Here is a 23252-nt window from a genome sequence, read left to right on the forward strand (position 1 = left end):
CCGCCAGACTTTTATCTTTTGTATACAATACCACCTTATTGATAGCAAGACATCTCACCTCCCTTCCTGTCCTTTTCACATGCTTGCTTTCCCCAGACTGCCCTTGAAATACTAGAGACAGAAGCCTTGACCTTTTTTGTTATAGACAAATCTGAGGGTTTCTGTTGCTGTTGATGCAAAGATAAGGGAAAGCCACTTTCTGTATTTTTCTCCTCTTCAGTCTGTTTTGGAGAAACTTTCCCTGTCGACTTGGAAGGCTGTTCTGTTGTCTTACTCTTTCTGAACAATTGGAACAGGCCATGTCTTACTGGTTTAGTAGACTTGGGCTTTGATTTAAGGGTGGAGGAGGCTTGATGAGTTGGATCTGGTTGGTTCCTCTGTGCTTGCTTCACATTAACATCAGTCTGACATGTTGATTCCACTGGGAAAGAAATGTCTTCTTCTGGGATACTACTTGTCCTTCCAGATCTGGCTGTATCCAAAAGAGGATAAATACCATCATTACTGATGTCTTCCAAAAGGTTCAAAAGCTCTGTTTCCACTTCTGAATTTTCTTCCGCCTCTAAAGCATCCAATGACATTCCTGAAGCTGACATGCAATCATCAAACAGTGCATCTACGGGGCATTGTTTTTTAGATTCAAGAGGTACAGATAAAAGCTCTTGGGATACTTGTACACAGCTATCAGTCTCCACAGGAGCAGTAACAAAAATCATAGGTTCTATGGTAGAATGCTTTGAAGGAACTTCAAAATCAAAAGGTTCTACATTGGAATATTGAGAAGCTAAAGAACCAGAGGCTGAGACTTGAGATTGAAAACTGGGTTTCTCTTTCTTTGGAGATTCATCGCCTGGACTGAAGATTCCTGTTGCACTAGATTTCTTGATCCTTCCGTCTGAACTTGCTTTCAAAAAGTAGCTTCTGTTTTCTGCCTCCAATGTTTCTAAAGCTTTAAGTGACAGATAGAAACTCTTGGGTCTCTTAAATTGCGAGAATCCATACTGGGTGTTCAGTAAATCAGAGACTTCTTGCATTACATACATTGGTGTAGTTGATTCAACGAAAATAGGCCCTATTACTGACACTGCCTCAGACTCAGATATTGTATCTCTAGAAAGTGCCTGTGCATCTGGAGGTGATAACTTTACATTCAGCTCAGGAACAGGTCCGGATTCTAAAATGTTAATTTCTTCCGACAGACAAACCCTATCACTTACTATACACTGCAGCAAAGAAGATCCAGGGGTTATGTTGTCATCTGAGTTCACAGACTTATCATCACCAGTGATGTCACTGTTTGTTAAAGCAGAATGTTGTATACGCTCAATTGCTGATACTTCACTTGCTTCTGTATTCACGATTTGACTTGCTTTTTCTGCAGCCTTTTCTACAGGCTCGTGAAATTGTCCAGGATCCACATCAGATTGTACAACCTTGTTTTCATCCAGCAATGCTTGAGTCGTACTTGACACTTCATAGGTTTCTGCAGCTTTTCTGTCTTCTCTTGGTTCCAAATGTGTAGAGGCCTTTCCTTTGTATTCATTTAAGGACCTGCTTCTCCGGGATCTAGCCACATCGGAATGGGAGACTCTGTCTCCGTTATCAAAAGAGTTGGATTTAGCCATAGCCACTGGGGTATGCAGCAGGTGTCCTCCATTGCTGATGCCCATGGCCATCTGCCTGTTTTGGTCTGCATCAATATGTTCAAGAAGGGGTTCTCTAAGCCCACTAAAAGTTTTACTTGAGTAGCCCATCCTCATCAAGCACATACTCGCTCTGTCTTGCTTCTTGGCATATTTTTCATCTTGCAGTAATATGTGCCTGGCAGACATAGGGGAACCTTCCAATGTGGTGATGGAGAAAATATTTTTGATGAGGCTGTGTCTGGGTACTCTCATGGAAGTCTCTTTGCTGCTTCCTACTTCTGAGATTTGCAAGGACAGAGCACTGTCCTCTGAGGAGCCTCGCCTCAAATCAATGCATGGTTCTTTCAGCCTCACAGAGGGTTCTTCCACTTCTACAGTGGCTGCTTTACACACAGGCCGCATAAGGTCATAATGAACCTCACTGTGCTCTGACAAAATATTCTTCTGTGGTGTGTCACCCTGGGCTGATGATTCCTGTTGGTTACCACTTTTTAACCCATCAGAGAAGCTGGTCCTTGAAGATGCAAGAGTTTCAAGCTCAGTTGCTCGCAAGTGATCTTTGGAGGCCTCTTCTTCCTTTTTCAAATGTTCTTCAGAGAACTGCCTGCCAGACACAGGCAACTGAAGTTCAGGAGTTACTGGTGGATCTTTCTCCCTGCTGGTGGTGTCTTCATAATCGGAAGAGGAGCTGCTCTCTTCCAGCTGGTGCCGTGGGACTGCAAGAGAGGTGTCCTCTGACACCCCATCAAGAAGATCTGCAATGGACCTCATCACCAAAACAGACTTGTAGCACATGAGAGAGCGCTGTGGCAAAAGACACAAACTTTGTGTGAATGCCTTTTATTTATTTATTTATTTATTTTTGTGCACAGAATAAAAATAATGGCATAGTTTAGATTTATTTCATATTTTCTAAATGTGAATTTTGCAAAGACAAATGTAGTAAAAATTGCTCTGTTTGGAAATACAGCTAAATCTAGTTTTAAACTGAACTAATTTTATAGTAAAAGAAAAAGAGTTTATATCTGAGACACCCGTACAAACAAATAGTCTGGACATATATTGTACAAACCCACATAAAAAAATAGGATTTAAAAAAAAAAAGTTTGATACATTTTTTACTGCTCTTTACAAAATAGCAGAAATAAGTTAGACTTAAGGACCATGATAGTGGCCTTGATAATCACAAAATTGTTATTCAGAAGCTGATTGGCTCCATCCCAAGGTATGCCAATGGATTTAGAGTAGTTAATTTGCTATTCAAACATGCATTGAAACCAGAGGTAACAAACACATAACAAGTAATAATAATAATTAAAAAACCTTGCTACATCATTACCTGCCATTTGCTCCTTGACACAAAGAATTTCAGCCTTTTCATATTAATAACTTCAGATTCGAGATTTTTCTGGTTGCCCTGTAAGAATAAAGTATAAATAAATGATATACACAATAAAGTATATCATTGCTATCGCCAAGCCAGTGTCAAGAACACTGATACCACAAGGGGCTTAACAAAAACTAAAAATTACCTGAAACCACTGATGCCCAAGACAATCCGAGGCAGATGGGCGTTTCCTGAAAGGATGAAGCCAAACAACAAAATGTCACAATATCGCAGTATAAATCTTTAACTATTTTTATTTAAAGACAATTATGTATTGACATGCCATGATATTCTAGATCAGTGGTTCCCAGTGGACACAAAATATATACCAGTATTGGCATGTACCGGTACATAAAATATCGACAAATACTACATTTGTTTGTAACTTTAAGAAACTTTTGTTTTATACAAAAAGCCACTGCATTTGCAAATGGTACCATGTAATTTCATATTAGTAATGGAACATATTTAAAATCTTCAGAACTGATACATAACTAGAGATGGAAGTTTTTATGGAGAAAAGGAAATCATTTCCAGAGGTATTGTCAAAGGGAAATGCTGTGTCAGATTGATCGGTATGTAAAAAAACAAAAAAAAAAAACAATCTGTATCATTGATATTTAAATCAATGTGCTGTGAAATGGTTCATTTATTTTGCAGAGCGGCTTTTTTTGAATGTAAGAGAATCACAGAATACACAATGTACCAACTGTAAAGACACTGTCTAAAAGCAAATTGTCTGTATCATTAATATGGCCTGTGGTTAAATGGTTAATGTTCAGTGAACACCACCTGTAATGGAACTGTATGGAAATAATTGTTTAAGATCATTTTCTACTGTACAGATAAAAAGACACTTTGTCAAAACATGTGGTCGGTGGCATTAATATGGCCAGAGATTAAAACAATGTGGCAGTGAAAAGGAAATGTTTTACATCACAAAAACGGTAATGGAACTTAAAAAAAAATAACTAAAAAATTAGCAAATTCATACTGTGATGCTAAATAACAAACAGTAATAGATGTTGTTTGCTGATATGCTGTGCTATGTGCTGATTAGCGGATTAATGGTTTAGGAGTTGGTGCAGTTTGAAAATAAATCCTGTATACTACAATTTACTAACAGGTCGTGCTTCTGTCTATAACAACCAGCTGTGTTTGTGTCTGAACAGCTGAGCAAATTCTTCCAAGAGCAAAGCAACACTCCAAGGTGAAGTCTTTAGATTTTCTCAAAACATTTCAGTACTGTTTTTTCTTATAAAGATATTTGAAAAAAAAAAAAAAAAAAAAAAAAAAAAATTCTAAAAAAATTCACCTCCTCAATGCTGTTTAGAACTACAGTGCCAATAAGCATACATTCTGGTAAAGTTTGCGGTTTTGTCTTTTTTATTTTTTATTTTTGCACAAAATTAAGCCATGGCTTCATTTTGTAATCTGGTTATTTATTTTACAGCATTACTTTGTGAGATGTTTTGTTTGAAATAAAAAGTGCATTCTCAAAATAATATTTTCACTTGTCCCTGAAAACCATTGCTAACTAGGGACAGCACATGTTCAGTAGGGACAGAGCAAGGAGGAGGAGCAACGATAAAACTTAAAATTCTCCCAAGGCAAAACAGTAAATGTTACAAAATTACAAATAACAAGTAATAGAGATTTACACAAACAGCATCAGCAAGGCTTACTCAGGGGACACGTGTAAGACTCTTTTCATAAAATTTTGAGCTTCGGAGCTCCTTGATGTGATGTCAGGTTTGTCCCAGGAGACCCTTCCTTCCCGAACGCTTGTTAGCGTGGCACGGTCATTTTCTCCAGAGAACGGACAGCTGCATGTCAAACTTTGAAAGTAAACAAAATCAGTTTTGGTGAAAACAAAATGCATTATCAGTCCTGACCTGTGTTATGTATTTTACTTGTGTAGAATTGCAAAAACTAAGTAATATAAAAATGGCACTTTACAAATTTCAATTAATTTGAATAAGGTTTAAAATACGATTGCTCATATGCACTCTTAAGACCACGACCTAACATTAGCTTACCAAAAAATGAAATAAATAAGTAAGAAATTTAACTCACCATAAGTAAGCTAGGACTCCAATGGACCTGTTAAGAAAAACAAACTGTCAATTACCAGTAAAGATTGCTTCATGTGAGGAAAGTTTAAGTTGTCATAGGAGCCACAATTTACCAGATGTCAGTTGCCTTGGATACCGGTGACTGGCACACAATTTCAGGTGCCACAAACTCAGGGGTGCCAGATCTGCTATACTGTGGTTTTGTGAGGTCAAGTTGTTGGGCAAGACCGAAATCACAGATTTTAATTTCTTCCCTCCTTGGCGGCACCATGAGAATATTGGTAGGCTGGAATTACAAATAATATTGAAAAAAATGTTTTCGATCTAAAAATGGTATTACTCTTAATTGTGTGGTAAGAGCTTAGTTTACATTTCCATTTATCTGTATCGAAAGGTTACCTTGATATCCAGGTGGAGGATGTTCTTGTTATGAAGGTACTCAATACCTTCTAAAGCCTGATGAATAAATACCTTAACCTGAACAAAAAAAAAAAAAGTCATGTAGTTTAAGCAGAAAAGCTAAAAATAAAAGGTGCAGAATTTTCAATGAAAAAGAAAACTGAGGATTTTGACGCAATGTAAAATATATATCATCTTCGCTTGTGGAATATTTATAGCTTTCATCATTGTATTAAGTATCACTGCATTAACAATTTTACTGATATTGAGACCATATAACACTAACAGCTCATTTAGTGTAATTTAGTAATTCAGTGTGCTTACTTGAATCGTGTTAACAAAGGGGTTACATTGTTTGCTGTAACTAATGTCTACCAGCTGTTAAGGTGTACATGCTGCTTTTGTGATGTGGGTCCATCTGCTGGGAGCTAGCTAGGCTGAGACATCTAACCCATTTAACATTTAAATCCAGACACCTTCAAACATTGCCCTTCATTCAGAGATATATTAAAACTTTGCTTCTGTTCTCTGTAGAATCTGCTAGGCAGGTTGAAACATGTGTAACAGACAATGCCATGTTCCACACTTGTGTTATAGATAGATGACCCCTGCTGGTGGAATGAGGTACATATCGAATCCTCATATAAAGTGGGTGGGGCATGCAGATGTCACTGACACCTAAATAGACGATCACGTACCTCATTTTCTGTGACGGAACCTTTTGTCAGCAGATGGTCCAGGAGCTCCTGATTGGAACATCTAGTAAAATACGTTAGGAAAGAACTTGTGAAGGTCAGTGTTAGTGCTGAGTGCTTCAGATGTCCAGAACTATCTTACCTTCAGTATTATCTTTACACTTGTAGCCCTAATTTCAAGTTTCTAAGTCAAAAGTACATTAATAAATAACCTAATACAGTAATTACCTTATCAATGCTTGGTTTTGTCTGATAAATGCATTTCAGAGAAGAAAAAAAGCCTTTCACAGATGCATTGAAAATGTCAATTTGACATAATTTAATTCAAGCTAAATAATACATTGTAAAAGGATACATGTCCAGGATCAACACAAGGGTACGTCTGGTCTCAAAGACATCCAGCAGACAGGCGATCCTGGGATGGCTGACTCTGGACAGGATGTCTCGTTCCTGGTAGGCCTGTGCGCGAGTGCTGGTCCTGAGAGGGATGAACTTGGCAGCGCAGGCCACTCTATTCCCTTTGTGAATCACCCGTTTCACAAAACCAAAGGAACCCCTGTCAGGATCCGACACGGCAGAGAACACTCAGGGCTAGACTCTCAAAGCTATTTACTTCAAATTGTCATTAACACATTTTTTTTTCTGAATGGAACAAACACCAATTAAACATCTAAAACGAATAACAAACAACTTTATACTTCATTCAAGCCTAGTTGTTTATTTCTTGTTCGTGACTATTGGGTTTCTCCTTTCTGATTAAATTGTGCTAATGACGAATTGGAGTAAACAGCATTGATAATTCAGCCCTCAGTCTTTGTGATGTGGACACTGTCTATAAAAATCATTTACATTTACTACACCTGGTTTTTATTTTGTTTGTTTTTTTACCGTTTTGGAGTTTTGCAAGTATTTTGTTATATTGTCAACAATGTCACAATTATGCAAACACGTGTGATTATGAAAATATATTTGTAATTTAAAGCTGTAGTGTCAAACATGTTAATTTTACAGTAAAATATAAATCCTCTTTCTCTCATAGAATATCTGTATTTGTGCATTTTTAGAAAGCAGGCCTTGTTGACTGTTTCGAGTATGTTTACATTTTCCCAGAAGTAGTTTTGGCTGTAGGACCCCCTTCCCCTCTAAAATGTATGATCTACAAAGCAAAGGACATACCTTCCAATCTCCTCTTTGACTTCATAGAAGGATTGTAGTTTCCGTCTCTTAACCAATTCTTTAGAGGAATCACTTTGCTTCTCTTCCGATCCTGCTAAATATTGTATAACATCATATTCATGACCAGTGTATGGAACTTAGTAATCAGTAGTATAGTGAGTGAGTGACAATCGGAGAAATCTTTACAAATCTTTTTTTTGAACTTCATGTTTAAACAATAAAATGTAAAAACTATAAGGCTGATATTTTTATTTTCATAATATCATGTTTTTGCAGTCTTTGTGAGATTATAATTTCTGAATGAATTAAAGTAGTATTTTCTTTTGCATTCATTTTCAGTTCAATTATATTGTGTAGATGCATTAAATAACTTAATTTCCAAAGTGAACTTATCACCCAGAATAAGAAGTTTAATTTAAAAGATGTACAGATTTGCATTGCCATTTTATTTAAATGTACTTGTAATATAAACAAAACGTTTATGCTAAGGAGTACTGTGTTTATACCAATTATTTCCACACCACACACAATCCATACTATTTGGCAAATAAACATGGGTGGACATCCATTAGTTAATAAGTCATTAGTTACACAGTCATTCCAGTGTTTCCCATGAATTAGGAAGCAGATTTGTACCTTCATGCACACTGAGCTCTGCTTTACAGGACACCTCTCCAGAGGTGTTCTTGGCCACACAGGTATAGATGCCTCTGTCCTGACTGCTAACAGTCAGCAGAGTGAGGGAACACTCAGCATCCTTCTGATACAGATATACCCGGTCACTTGCAGACAGCAAGACACCACTCTAAAATAAGCGCAGGAAACGGTTTAGGTTGATAACCTTATTGTTGTGGTTAACAGCTCCACTATAATCCACCCACATCTCTTTTTCATTAGCACATAAAGACATTGATTAATTGAAAAGCTTCAAATGTACATTATATATACATATTAATAAAGCATTATGGTGATAGTCGTCAACTGTCAAAAACACACCTAATCAGGTGATATATAGCAATAATAAGAGCTGGTTTCATTCCCCAGATTAACGGTAATTTTAGTTTATCTAATGTTGCCTGAGGTAAAGAACAGTAATCCCAGATTGGTGCTGATCAGTTTTTGTGAAATCAGCCAAAAAGTAAACTATTACAATTATCTGACAAATGTCAATTGGAACACTTACAGTATAACAGTGAGTGTGTCTCTTTAGTGTAGGGAAAATGGAAGGAGGAACCTTTTTTTAATGATTTCAACAGTGGTATTTAAATATGTTCAGATGAACTGAGTATACCCCATAGTTAGAACTAAGACCTGGACTTGAATACAAAGGTTAGCCCACCTTATACCATGTAATTTCTGGTGTTGGGTTTCCTCCAATAACTGCTTCAAACTTGGCCTCATCTCCACTCTGCACTTTTAAGTCTTCTATAGTCACGTGTATGCAGGGTGGGGCTGAAATAAGCAATATATCAGTATGCTTTAAGTAATTGGCCTACTACTTCCAGAGCTGTCAAACAGAGTGAAAGATTAATAACGAGAAAGAATCTATATATATATATATATATAATATATATATATATAATATATATATATATATATATATATATATATATCTAGATATATATAGATATCAGTGCCACGAAAGACTCAGACTCGTCTCTAGTCACGGTCGCAAAAGACTCAGACTCGAACATTTGGGCTCTGTGACACAGAGCTATTAAGGACAAGTCCTTTTTTTATTTTCTATTACACAAATAATATTACAGTTACTAGGAAACCTGTGCACAATAAAAACCCACCTAAAAAAAACATTATCCAATCATTGTTTATCCCTTTTGTCTCTGCAGCCAATCATAGTAAGAATAAGAAATTGGAAGCGAGTTAGATTGCAGAGTAAACATACCCACAAACCCATCTGCAACTATCACAGACCAGGTTTTTTTTTTCTCTTTTACATTAAGTTCTATAAGGAATAAATTATGTCAGCATGATAAACAATACTTATTTCTCTTTATTTCTTTAAACTATGTTCTAAGTTTTTTAAGCACTGTAGAAATCAATTTCTAAAACTGCATTCTTAAAATACGTATATATTTGTTTTCGTAAATGTTTACAAAAGATAACAGATTTTTTTAAAAAGTCAAATATGTAATGCTGGGTTCTGAGTCTGATTTCAATTAAATCAGTGATTACAACAGAACACTTTTTTTAAAACTGTGTTGTGTAGTGTTATTGCAGAAAACATAAATACCAATAGAATTGAATGACAGAGAGATTCCTCTATAATTTTCAATCAAATGGGCCCTTCTCTAATTCACAAAACAGTACCTATCTTTTTTATGTTCCTGAAATCATTGTATAGACTAAACTGTGGTGTCACTGTCAAAGAGAACAGTCGCAGTGCTCAGGAGATGGAATGTTACCTGTTTTCTGATGCTGAGTTACAATAGCACAAGATTTTGTAGTGGTTTCAATGTAAACCTGACTCTGTGTCTCCCAGATTATGTCCACTCTGTCTCCTGTGAGGGGTCCCTGTGTGCTGGACTCAATCCTGAAAAAAAAAAAAAAAGAAACCCATAAAATTCAATTAATACTTGGAAGATAAATCTAAAAACAATGTTTTTAACTTCAGAAGTCCTGAATCTGGATCCTTTGATCTCTTCTGCTCTCTATCACTATCATAATGCGCCTCAAAATGTAAAACATTGCAGTATGTTACTATTAAAGGACTTACTGTGGAGGAGCACCTATGCCTTCAGTTTTGAAGCTCCTTTTACGAAAAGCAGTTGGGCTGAACTCTATTTCGTACCACTTCTTCATAGGGACAGTTCCCACATGTTCAAGTCCTTGACCTAAATAGAGAAAGTGTTCACACTGAAGTAAGTGAGTTCCACTGTGGCTGTGGCTGACTGTTACCCACATTTATAATTAAACAGGATTATCCATGGGTAGCCATGGCCTTGTCTGTCCATTGTTCATTTACCATCAATAGTTGTAGGTAATGGTTTGTCCATAAACTTGGTCATTGTTTGTCAATGGTCATAAAAGCAGGCAAATGACCAGTTAGTCAAGTAATACTTGACTAACTGGCCATCTTACATTTATGAACATTGACAGACTACCTGTTTCTGTTTTAAACTTTTGAATGAACTTCATTTGATAATGAGTGACAATATTGGAATGATTACCATTCACAGACAGCTATACAGTGCTGTGTAATGGAGCACTACACAGCACTGTGGAACAGCTTGATTAAGCCAAGGCCATGAATCTAGCAGAGTCATCATGGTATATCAATAGTACTGACCTATGAACAAGATGATCATGTAAGTAATTGCTACCAAAACATCCAGGACTATGTGGATAGGTGAATTACCACAACTGATTGTAAAATAAGGTATTTGAGTGCTCATTACAAGGTATTCATTGTACTGTGAAGAACTCATACCTAGAAGAGAAGGTGATCATATTTATCTATCAGGGTCAATAGAAGTAGTATAAGGGTAAAGGTAGGCTAGTCCATGCAAATAACAAAGGGGAATCATAGCTGGGTTCCAAAGCTGGATACTCATCTTTGGTTATTGATTTAAAGCAACTGGCTGAAAAGAGATAAACTAAAGTTTCAAAGAAGAATTGATCTCATACACAATCCTTCAACAAGTGTTGGGCAAGTATGAAAACAGGGCAAATGCTATCCCAATTATATGTCAATGTTGTAAGACAGTGTACCACGGCCTCTCTGGAAAATGTGAATTTCACCATAAAACAGAAAATTCAGCCAATTTATGAACCAATGTATTAATTTTAAAAGCATAATGACATTCCACCAGTAATGTACTGTAAATTCTAAAATAAAATTTTCTCCATGATAATTCACAACTCCTTAGTATTTTAAAGAACTCTCCTGATCCAGATGATTGTTTCTTGCTTCACTGAAGAGGCCTGGTTACTGCCTGGTTCAGAAATGCTGTTTTGTTGGGCTGGCATCAGCAACCTAAGATTTCAAACTGCCTGAGCAGGACTGTCAATTTGTTCCACAAAGTTTACATTTTCTATCTTATTCTTGTTTTTTTTTGTTTCTTTAGAGTCTGTTTCTGGTACATCTTTTTTTTTAAGAAGCCTTGTAAGTCAGCAATATGCCCAGGGGTGTCCTACAGGCACATAGCACTCACAACCAAGGGTGTATTTTATTGAATTTTGTCAAGTGGTAGATGAGATATTTTTGAATTTGTTCATTTCTAAAAGTATGGATTAGATGCTTCATATACAAGGGTTCTATTGAATGCAACTCTATGGGGTGATATCTAATTATTTTATCAGTGACTATCAAAACAATGGAACAGCAGCAATCTTGTTTAAATGACTAGCCCGACTAGTGAACATTTTGTGAACAATTCCTAAGTTTCAAAGAACCATCATAGCTGTGTATTTCACACTTGTACCAAGTTGTTCTTTAAACTACCACAAAGATGGTCTAGAATGTTCCCAATATAATACAGTAATGTATTATTTCTTTATCCATTTTGGATTTTTCTATATTATGTACAATGTGAAAAAATTCTGTTTTCAGCAACACCCATGCTGCAGATGCTTAAAAAACTTCCAAGGTTCTGAATAACTAACAAGGTTTGGACCCAGTACTCACAGCCAAAACGTGCACTCTCAATATATCTATTATGTGGTAATTTCAGCTGGGTCTGTATATAGTTGATAAGTGCTTGGGATGAATCCTTTGAATTGTATGTGTTGTCTGTGCCAAAATAATATTTAGAGTATAGAGAGAAACTAGCCATTCTGTAGTGTTTATGTCAAACACATTCCTTGACCTTTGATGTCCCCAGGGTTGTACACATCGCTGTTATAATTTTCTTTTAATTTTTCATTGCCACATTCTGGCATATCTTTGGCTGTTAGTCAGACGTCTTAATTGACATTGCAGCTGATTTGCTGGATCTCAGGAAAGTGACCCAGCTTCTGGAACTCTTTATTAATATGTCTTCAAGTTTAAGCCCCAGCTGATTTATGATCCAGGAATGATGAATCAAAACCAACTAATTCCTCTTGCAGAAAACCACTGGTTAAAGGTGACGACTTTCATTGCAAACCAAGGGTGGTTGTTTATGACGTGTTTAACTTTATGTTCAGTATTATGATTATGCGTTACACCAACATTCAGATGGAATTAGATTACTTATAAATTATTGCTTATTATGGAGTGATGTGTGAGGGTTTTCTGACAGGTGGTGATGCTGGGTGCCCTTAAATCTCAACGGTTCTGGTGCCAAATGAGCCTGGTACATCACCCCTGGAAATGGGGCTACATTATGTAAGGAATAGCTTTGCTAACATTAATTTTTTTTTTTAAAACCAGTGAGAGACTGTTAGCATGTTAAACTGGGAGAAATGTTAAAATTGTATGGACCGCTATAGCAGAATGCTTTCTCCATGTCCTTTTTGCATAGCCAGTTTTCAAAACAGTATCTGGTAGATTGGTAGGAATGTAAGGGTCCCTCTTTGGTTGTTATGGAAGCTTGCAGTCCTGATTACTAAAGTGTCCCACCTCAGATAGTCCAGTAAAGAGCGGCCTGATCAGAATGAATGAGCTATGAAGGTAGATTGAGGAAACTAAATCTATTCAGCCTTGAACAAAGAAGAATTAGTGGGGTTGTGAAGTCTTAAAAATCTTAAAAGAAGGTGACAAAGTTAACCCTACCCCTACTGCAGCACAGAGACAGGGAACACAAGACACTACTGGAAATTAAGTAGAGACAGAAAAGAACGAGGGTAGGAGACAAATCTTTACACAAAACATGGTGAGGGTATGGAATGAGTTACCTACCAATGTTATTGATGCTGAATCATTGGGATCCTTTAAGACCCAACCTCACAAAGGTTTGAGATCAACCTAATGCTAGGCTTTCTTTTGTTTAGTTTTCAGTCAGCTAAGTGTTCAGTCAGCTAAGACTACAGGGTCCTTATTATTTTCTACACCATTAAATCACGAAGATCTGGTGCTCAAAATGTGTAATAAAAGGAACAGAGGCATACAGCAGATATTAATACTGATGCAAGATATTTATTTCCTCTAGAATAAAACTTATTATCTGACACATTATAGTGAAACAAAAGCAGAAAAAAAGCATTACAAGTACTTCAAACAAAACTTGACATTGTTACACGTCACACAGAAAATCCCATGAGATTACAGTAACAATTAGTGTTTTCTATTTACTCCAGTGTATTCTATCTTTTGTGCATAAGTTTTTTTTTTTTGTTTTGTTTTTTTAAAGAAAACATCTATCAAGTATCTTCACACAAACCTTGCATCAGTTTTCGAACAGGCATTAATTCATGATTTGTCATATTAAACACTGGATATTTTTTAAACCCAACATCCATCACCCAACAGATCTGAGGATCAGCCATTTCCATCACTCGGCTGAAAAGTTGCCAATGTATGTTCCTGTACTTGTGGTTAATAGAATCAGATTCCATTAAATAGAAGAACTGGTGGCAAAACCTGTTTTCTTTCACTGTACAAGAAAGGAGTCACTGTAAACATCTGATCGAGAAGAACTTCCAGAGTATCAAGCAAACATTGTATAATACGTTTCTCTCAGTCAACAGATCAGCCAATCTAGTGTTGTTGTGCTTTTGTCAAAAAATGTTATTTCACATTCCTTACATATTGTGAGTCATTCAAAAGTCTCAAAGTATGACTTATTTAAAGTAAACAGAGACCACTGTATCTGATCACAGAATGTGTTTAGGACACCTGACTTCAGTATTTGAGTATGGTGTAGTGAGGATGAAGTCACAACAGTTACCACAGGCTATGGAGGTATCAGTGTGCAACACTAAAATGGTCTACTAAACACAAATTAAGAAGTCTTGAAATTATAACACCACCCTGCCTCTTCCTAACTCTATTAATGTGTGCAGTAATTATACTTTAATAGGCAGGGTAGAATCAGTTGCTGTATTTGAAGATATGGAGGTTGACATTTAAACCTTTTTATTTGTTAATTTTTGTCAATTCAATTATATTTAATTATTATTTACCTAGGTTCTATCTGGTGCTTCAGCTTTGGCATATGATACAAAATAACATACATATGTGTTTTATTATTTTGCCATTGTATTTTCCTTTCATTTTGCACACAATTTAAAATTACCATTTGTTATAATTCTCAAGAAACAAAAATGTTTCCCTGGTTCTTAAATGACCTCACCCTCAAAACAGTCTTACTGCAAATTACTGCAAAAGTAAACATGTTTGTCATTCCTTACAGTTATGCCATACTTAAAAAAACCAAACCAAACCAAACATTGTATATCAAAATGTGCGACTACTCACTCCCTCCATACATAAATACCCCGATTAGTTGTTTTCAAATGTATTAGATTGATTTGACTGAAGCAGGCCTATTCACTTATATATCTCATTTAACTTAAGTTTTTTTTGCAACTTCACCTGAGCAAAACTATTCAAATAAATCAATCTATTTGTCTTGTGCTCAGACAACAACAAGAAGGCATTGCAAATACCATACATTGTAAAGTTTCTCAGTTTAATTTCCTATTTGACTCTTAAGGTCACCAAGATAGACAGATAACCCTTGACAAATGCTTGCAAAATCTGTATAAGCAGATTAAAAGACTACATTTGATGTTAAAGCAATGTAGTTTAGACACAGTTATTTGATTTGTAGTCCAGTCCAAAACTTTAATTTTATTCACAAAGTAGGATAGCCCCTATCCATGTGTATTATTCAGCATCAGTGCATTGATATGGAATGATCTGCTGTCATTTACAATAATTGCAAGCATGTTTTTACATCTTTAAGTAAAGTTTACATAAATGTTCCCCATTTAAGACTAAAATGTCTCTTTAAGGTCTGCTTGTCATATGCTAAACTGAAATAGGTTCTTAATTCATTCCAATTGTGCAACTTGTTATTGATTTGGGGGCTCATGCTTGTCTTTCTTGCTGATGTGAAGCATGACTGGCTCTCTCACTGTTCCATAGCTGAAGGTTCGAGCAGAAACTTCTGTTTTGAAACTCTGTTGCTTGTTGTCCAGGGACCTCTGGACCTCTGTGCAATAAGACGGTTTTACCTCAAGAGTAGGTTGGCTCACTGGGGCAGCCGCTGCCAACGAATGAGTGATACCATCTGTGCGAGTTTCACTAACACGCATGGATATGCCTGGTTCCCCTGTGGACTGAATGTTGGCTGTCCGAGAGGCTGACATGAAAAGGCTACCAGTTAGGTGCTCTTTGAACCGGCTAAAGAAGCTCTGCCTGGGCTTAGGAACGAGTGGCCTTCCAACATTGAGTAGAACTGGTTTTCCGATAGTTGGTTCATTGATTTCTCTCTGGAGGACAGATATTTCACAGGGCTTGTCTCCAGCAGGTGGCTGATCATTATCTGCACATCCATAGGTTTCTCCTTCTTGCGGGACGTAATCCTCAAGATCCTCTAAAGTTAGTGCCTTTCCATCATGGGTCAGGATCTTGGCATCTCTGTTCCCAAGGTTATCGTCTTCTGCTTCTGGTTCTTCAACAATGACATTTTCTTCACTTGACCATTCTTTTTGATCTGGGGTCACTTCTGCATGCTCTGATACTTCGGTTAAAGCATCAGCTTCTGCTGAAGTGTCAGTTTCTAGTGAAATGTCACTCTGGTCGGTTTCAGATGTTTCAAAGCTGAAGACAAGAGTTTTACCAACTTCAGCAACCATGGGAGATGCAAATTCCTTTAGCCTGAAGCTGGTAGTTGTCTTAGTTGTGGGTTTAGAACTGCTATCTGCAGAATAACTGGTGTTTGGTTCACAGGGAGTACCTGGTTCTGAAGAGACACTGGGGCTCATGCACTCACTCTCTGCTAAAGAAGCGTTTTGTTCATCTCCCCAGGAAAGTGGCTGAATATTGACATCTGTGAGACTATCATCTGGAAGAGCGGACCCTGTCTGATCAACTAGTTTGTTGTTGGAGTTGTTACTATTTGGATCGTTTCTGGGAGACCACTTGGGCCTGGGAGCAGGCACAGAGAAGGACCTGATTTCCTGCTCTCTCTCAGGCTTAGCAGGAGAGGTTCCCCTTTTCCTCTGAAGCTTGGGGGATTTCTTCACTTTGTACTCAATGATCTCCTCAACTTCTATCCACCTTGATTTTTGTTCTTCAGCCTTTGTCAACGTGGCAACAGACCTTGCAGTTGCCCCTTGTTCCTCCTCAGGTTCTGTCACAAAAAGGGCAGGGATGACTGCTTTTTTTGCCGTTTCTTGTTGGGGTCTCACCCCAGGTTTCTTCTGCCTGGTGACCGGGAGTGGTTCTGGAGTTGATGTCTCAGACCTCAATATCCGGGAAGGGGATATTCCGGGAGATACACGACGTTTCACCTTTGGAGTCTTGACCACCGTGGTGATTGTCTCTTCTCTGATGATGAACAAAGTATAAATGTTGAGTAAAATGCATTTCCATGGGTCCACACTGCAGTATGTCATTCCATCTCCACACCAGGCAAGTTGGATGTTAGTTATGTGAACAAACCAAACTCATAAAGTAACATTAATCTTATTCTCATAGCTCTGTTCTAATACCATACAGTGCTCTCTGGCGATTTTGCCGAATGATTTACTTATACAAAATAGTGTGACCCGTGAATTAGTGAATGGTCAAGTACAAATTACTGCAACATGACCTAACCACCAATTTACGGAATTTGTGAACTATTGAATCATAAAATAATTAGGAAGCACTGTAGTCAATTCAAAGTAATCCCAACCTGTATACAGTGCCATTTATTACAAACCTTAAACACAAACCAACCAGCTGTTATGCACTAATCACTAAGATACACTATAGTTAAACTTTTGTGATTTGTCTAAAACGCCATACCCTAGTATTAGATGTGATGCAATCTAAAAGCAAGGTTTCTCATTTTTATAGTGTGCACTAGTAAAAATGAGGATGGTATTTTGAGTTTCCATGTTGAACTCTTTAACATTTAATATATAGTAAACACAAAATACATTTCGAGCAATTGCAAGACCTAAAATGATTTTACAGATTACAGATTACAGATTACAGAACCCCAGCACTGTTTACAAGAAACGCATTATTTGTCTTTGCTGTATTTGCTGTTGTCCATATCGCAGCACTTTTTTTTTTCCAACGTATTCCCGATAGTGTTAATATTTTTTTATTCACACATCCTAGGTAAATAAACAAGGGAATTACTTTTGTTTTAATATTTTTACTCGAGAATGTTCACAAGGAGAAAGAGATTTTTCTTCTAAAGAACCCAGTGCACCCAGTTCATCTTTCCTCCTGCAACAATGCTGGTGCTCTGACTGAAATGAGTGGTGTATTGTGGGAATACAAAACCAGCATTGTTGCAGGAGGGAGTGTGATTGGGATACACTGAAAAAAAAAATTCTCAGAGAAAACACTCATGAGTAAGTGTTTGACAAATATATTGCCCAGTTGATTTATCATCCAATTAAAAAAGAGTTGGCAATATGTTTAAAAATATATAACACTGTGATACAGACAGCACAGGACACAGGAAAGATAACGTAATGCGTTTCTTGTAAACCTTGCAAGGTATTCTGTAACATTTTAAGCCCGCCCTTATTTATTTATTCAGCCATTTAAAAGAAATATACAAAATAAATAGACTCACTGCGAAGCACGTTCAAAGATTCCACATTATTGGTATTTGGGAAGTGAAATCCTTTAAAAAAAATAGTTGTGCCACTAGAAATACGTCTTTCCATTCTGGCTCTTAATAGTCTCAGATAAAAAAGGAAGGGTTGAAACAAATATGAAACTGGGTTCTGGATGTAAAAAGGACACTGCATTTAAAATATGGCAATTGATATACCCAATCAAATCATAAATAAAGCAAACTTTAAGGTTTTAATTAACTGTATGTTTTATCCCCTTCTTAAATCCAAATTGCAGAATTTAGAATTCCAAAATTCCAGCTATTTTTTTTTTTTTTTTATCTATGTGGGACACAAAACACCATGAGGTATGGTTGTATGGGTATTGCAAAATATGCATGTTACACAGTATGTGTGTATGTGTTAGCAGGGCATGCAAGGGTAATGAAGCAAACACGACATGCACACAGCACTGGCCAACATTTTATAAAAGCAATTACACTTACATGATGATGGTTTTCTTTGGCACTTTAGTCTCTTGCTCAGTGACTACAAGGAAAGGATGAAAAGCATGGGGTTAGAGAAATGTAAAAGTTGAAATGACTGAGTTTGACACAATTTGATTAAAGTATTCTAAGTTATATAGGGACACTGTTCATTGATTGACTGCAATGTAAGGGTCATTACACTGGGCTCAGTTACAAAGCAGCTTGATATGAAATTAAAGTGAGCCCTTTTGAGTCCTCATGATGCAAAAGGACACAGACTCAAAAGTACTGAGGAGAATCTTTGTGTTTTCTCTTGAATTCATTCGAATCATCTGCCAGTGAGAAGACACACATTGAAGAGAAACAACATAAGGCAACCTTTTAGGCAACGTTTTGCTACAGGCCCCATGATGTACATATTTTGAAATTTGACCAACAGCAAGATGTTACAAGAAAAAGTTGTCTGAGAGATACTTAAGTTGTGTAGTTCTGAAGTACTTTTTTATAAATGTATTTTTGCAAAAAACATTTTGTTATATATTTTTAAAGTCTAATTAAATGCAGTTTCTTGCCTATTTGATGCCTAGTAAGTTATGGTGTATGTACAGCAGATTCTAAGTTAAATAAAGATTTATCCACAATTACACTCTCTTTACATGAAAATCTATTTAATTATTTACCTAAGGAGTACAAGGTACATCATACTAAAAATAAAAACACACAACTGGAATGTATCTAAATTCCCTTGATTTAAAACATATTGTGTATCATTTCAACTTTTTTTTTTTTTTTTTTAGCAATGTATTAGCAATGCCAAGAGGTAGTATGGGTACGTCTATATGAAAATTAATATGACTAACAAGCACATTAACAGCTTCAAGCACTGGACAACAGAGTGGGAGTGGGATTGCTTGATAAGATATGGCTTTCATACAGATGAGGGATGACAATGGAGATGTAGCCGATGATGAGGAGCAGAACTGGTACTACAGTGTAGGCTCACTCTTCCAGCTACACCCATGCTTCCTGTGGGTCTTTAATTACCTTACAGTAGTGTAATAATGAACACTGAAACCAAGTTTTGTCAAGACTCTAGAATTTTGCTATATAGATCTTGTGCTGTACTTGGGTTGGCAGTCATTCCATATCAACAGCTAACTGAATATGGACAGAGGATCCTATTTTAAAGCACACATGCAAAAGTAAATGCATTTTGTTTTCTCATAAAGCAATTGTACAGGTATACAACTATCAATTCATGGAACAGGTGCAAGGGCTGCATGAAGGAATTATGTGCTTCTGACTTAAAGCTCGTGGAAAGCCACTTTAGCAGAAGTGAGACCAAATCGATCAGCCTCCAAGGCTGGGAACTAAGCGTTACTTCCCCCAACAGTAAATGAAGAGAAGGATAGTAGATACATCAAAGAAAAGTCTAGAAGACTCCCTGGCTTACAAGAGTTGCCTACGCTTTTGGAGGCTGGTGTGACCAGACTTGAAAAAGCTGAAAAAGAGAAAGAAATAAACATGCAAAGAAGGGGGTCTTTAGAGAGGAAGACTGGCACAGATGAAAGCAGATAATTAGAAAAAACTACAGGGCTTCTCCTTGGAGACCCTTCCTGGCAGAGAACGAAGCCAGCGTGGCTAGGTTGGGAAGTGAGCTTCACGCCCCCAGAGGGCCTCCAGGGTTGGGAAGCAAGCATTACTTCCAGCAAGGGGAAATGAAAAGAAGGATAGTGGAAAAATCAAAGAGAAGTCTAAGTCTCCCCAGCTTACAAGGGTCGTCTACACTTAGGGAGGTTGGCACGGCCAGACCGAGGCTGAGCCACGCGGGGAGACTGGAATACTAAAAAAGATAAAGAAATAATCATGCAAACAAGAGGTCTCCAGAGAGAGAGATTGGCACAGATGAAAGCAGGTAGTTAGTAAAGAGCATAGGGTTTTACCCTTGGCGTGCGAACAGCCACCCTCACTGAGGTGATAGAGAAACAAAACAAAAGAGTAACAGGATAGTTTTGGCAGGGCTCCCCACAATTGCCCCACCAATGTAAAGAAGGGTTAGAAAATAGAAGTAAATTAGTGGCAATTAATAATAATAATAATAATAATAATAATAATAATAATAATAATAATAATAATAATAATAATAATAATAATAATAATCATTATTCTTATTATTATTATTATTTAAGGACTAATCTCACTGCTCAGCAGAGAGGAACTGCCTATTGGAGGAAACCTTTGGTGGTCCTAGCAGAGAGATGGCCCCGCACTCCAGGGATACTAGCAATATTCTGATGGGCTGAGTTTTTTAATGCAGTGTACAGAGCGAGGAGACAAGACATGAAGGTCCTTCCTTGAGGAACAATACAAATGGTGAAATATAACTGCCCCTGGAGCGATTAAATTCACATTTTGAAATGGTTCGGTTGATTTGGAAGGATTGAGTGAGTGAGCACGTATATTCCAGTTTATCATGGGTAGAAGCAATAAGGAGGGATGATTGTCATTTAGAGTAAAGCAGGCATATGGAATGGAAATGGGCGTCACTGTAATAGCTGCACATATGAAGAAAAACAGCACTGTTTGTTTGATGACGAAGTGCTGGTTGACGTTAATTCTGGCTGATTTAATAATATTGCGTCTAATCTGAGGAGAGGAGAGTGTCGGATGAACCATTAGAACAAGAGGTTTAGAAAAGCATATTAAAACAAACCATGGCAAACTAACCCTTACAAAAGTTTCACACAGTAAAAGCATAAAAAGTGTAACAAGGGAAAGAAAAGACCCTAGTGGATGAAACTGGCAACTAATTAAGCCTCCTATTGCTCCTAATTCTGGCAGGCTTCATGCTCTCCCGATTCCGTTGCCTCTCCTACTCCTCAAGCATAAAATTTTCTGCCATCTGTATTATAACCCTTTCACTTGCGTAATCACATCTAGGCCAGGCTAGATAGCATGCCACGGATAGTTTAAAACAAAGGATTATACCATTGCTGTTTTATAATTATTTATTTACAGGTTAAATTAAAATAGATTTGACTTTTGCGGCCACTAAAACCACTCAACTACATTATTTATTGCAGCCTGGATTATTAAATGATTACCTGGCCACTCTGTCACTTCCACCTTTATCCACACCCGCCCTGCTGCAGAGTTGGCCATCTTCACACTCACTGCTTTTCGTTTTGGTTTACAACGCTTCCCTACGTTTTGCCAAGATTTTGTTTAGCCTTTGTGACCTATCTGAACCTGTTCGCTGTTCAGCACTCTGGCTTGCCACCCTTAAAGGAATTTCACCAAAACAGGCAGGGAGGTTCATGCAACTTTTGTATTCCTGACAAATAAACAAGACTGTGGTTGGAACAGGCAACTCCATAAATCAGTATTCTATATCTCCTTCTACGCAGCAGCAAGCATACAACTAAAGCTGTGAAGCAAGCTACGATCTCACTGTTGCAAATCAATTAGTTGCCAGTTTCACCCAGTAGGGGTGAGTAGCCATTTTATAACTAAATTGATCATCTTCCAGAACAAAAAGTAGGGGAAATGAAAATAGGGGATAAAAGTTTCCCATAGTAAAAGCACAACAAAGCTCTTATAAAGTTTAAAGAATGGCGAAGCATAGGCAAGAATTGTAAAGCCGAGAGAGGCATGGCAAAGTATATCAAAAACAAACCATGGCAAGCCAAACCCATAGAAAAGTTTCCTGAAGCAAAAGCACAAGAAATGTGTAACACGGCGAATCTAAAGCCTGGTAAAGCATAGGGAAACACAAACAGCAGAAAACGGAAACAAGCTGCCTGACAATACACAAGCGAAGAAGCAAGACAAAGAATAAGGGTGCATTCCAGGGTTTAACATGGAGTAGCCCTAGCTCCTGCCACCTGAACCACATATATAAGTTACAAAAAACAACTTAGTTAAATGGTGCATCAGCCTAATTAACTATTACACAGCCAGTATGCAGTATTTCAACCAACAGTCTTTCAAGTAGGTGCGTTATTCAACCAACTGTGCTGTTCCTACATTAACACATTAAAACACAAGCTGTGTCAGCTGTACAGGATCATGGCCAACATGCATGCGTATCTGACTTTCCGTAGCAGCTCTTTCCAGTTAGGGAGGTGGCAATGGTGCACAACATTATGGAGGGACATGCAGATAGTCATAAATACAAGTGAGTGGCTGCACTGGATACAAATCCAGGATTGATCACTGCATGTCTTCTCCACACCATGGTCACCAGTGATTTTTAAATTGACAAAAATATACTCCAAAACACATGTTACATTAACAACATATCCAAGCAAGCACACGTGCACACAGACACGTTTCTACCCATACGCCCACATTACACTGCCGTTTTGTAATTACAGATGCTACAACCACAGTGTCTCCACTAGTATCTGTATAAGCGTTTCTATAATAACATACAAATGTGTATAATTTGTGTTATATAACCTCATTTCTTACCGTTCCTTCCTCATAAATCTGTTTTTTTCTGGTTTTACAGATTTCCTTAAATTCCTGGATGTACTAATATCATGAGCAAAACATAGTAAATTGAACATGGGCATTTAGTCTAGTAGTCAAAAGTTTCAGGACTGCTTGACTTCAAAATATATGAGATGATTAAAAAAGTATCCAGAGAAAAGCTGGTAAATGTTGACACGCTGATGTGAAACCAGTTACCCTTTTGCAAGATGAGGATTCTACAT

At 37.2% G+C, this 23252-nt stretch overlaps 1 protein-coding gene across 15 annotated transcripts in view; it reads right to left on the reverse strand.

Annotated features, from left to right (window-relative positions):
• Positions 1-10127: 10127 nt before the first annotated feature.
• Positions 10128-23252, reverse strand: part of obscnb (obscurin, cytoskeletal calmodulin and titin-interacting RhoGEF b) — a 131005-nt gene continuing 117880 nt past the window's right edge. For 14 of the 15 annotated variants that reach the window (XM_041244671.1, XM_041244666.1, XM_041244680.1 and 11 more), the window contains 2 exons: positions 18553-18595; positions 13435-16814 (listed from right to left, as the gene is read on the reverse strand). In XM_041244671.1, coding sequence (XP_041100605.1) covers positions 15335-16814; positions 18553-18595 — 1523 coding nt within the window. In that variant the 3' untranslated portion in view covers positions 13435-15334. Of the gene's footprint in view, positions 10231-13434; positions 16815-18552; positions 18596-23252 lie in introns of those variants that run through there. The other variant, XM_041244678.1, reaches the window with a different exon arrangement.

Source organism: Polyodon spathula, chromosome 3, assembly GCF_017654505.1.
Source record: "Polyodon spathula isolate WHYD16114869_AA chromosome 3, ASM1765450v1, whole genome shotgun sequence".
NCBI lineage: Eukaryota > Metazoa > Chordata > Actinopteri > Acipenseriformes > Polyodontidae > Polyodon > Polyodon spathula.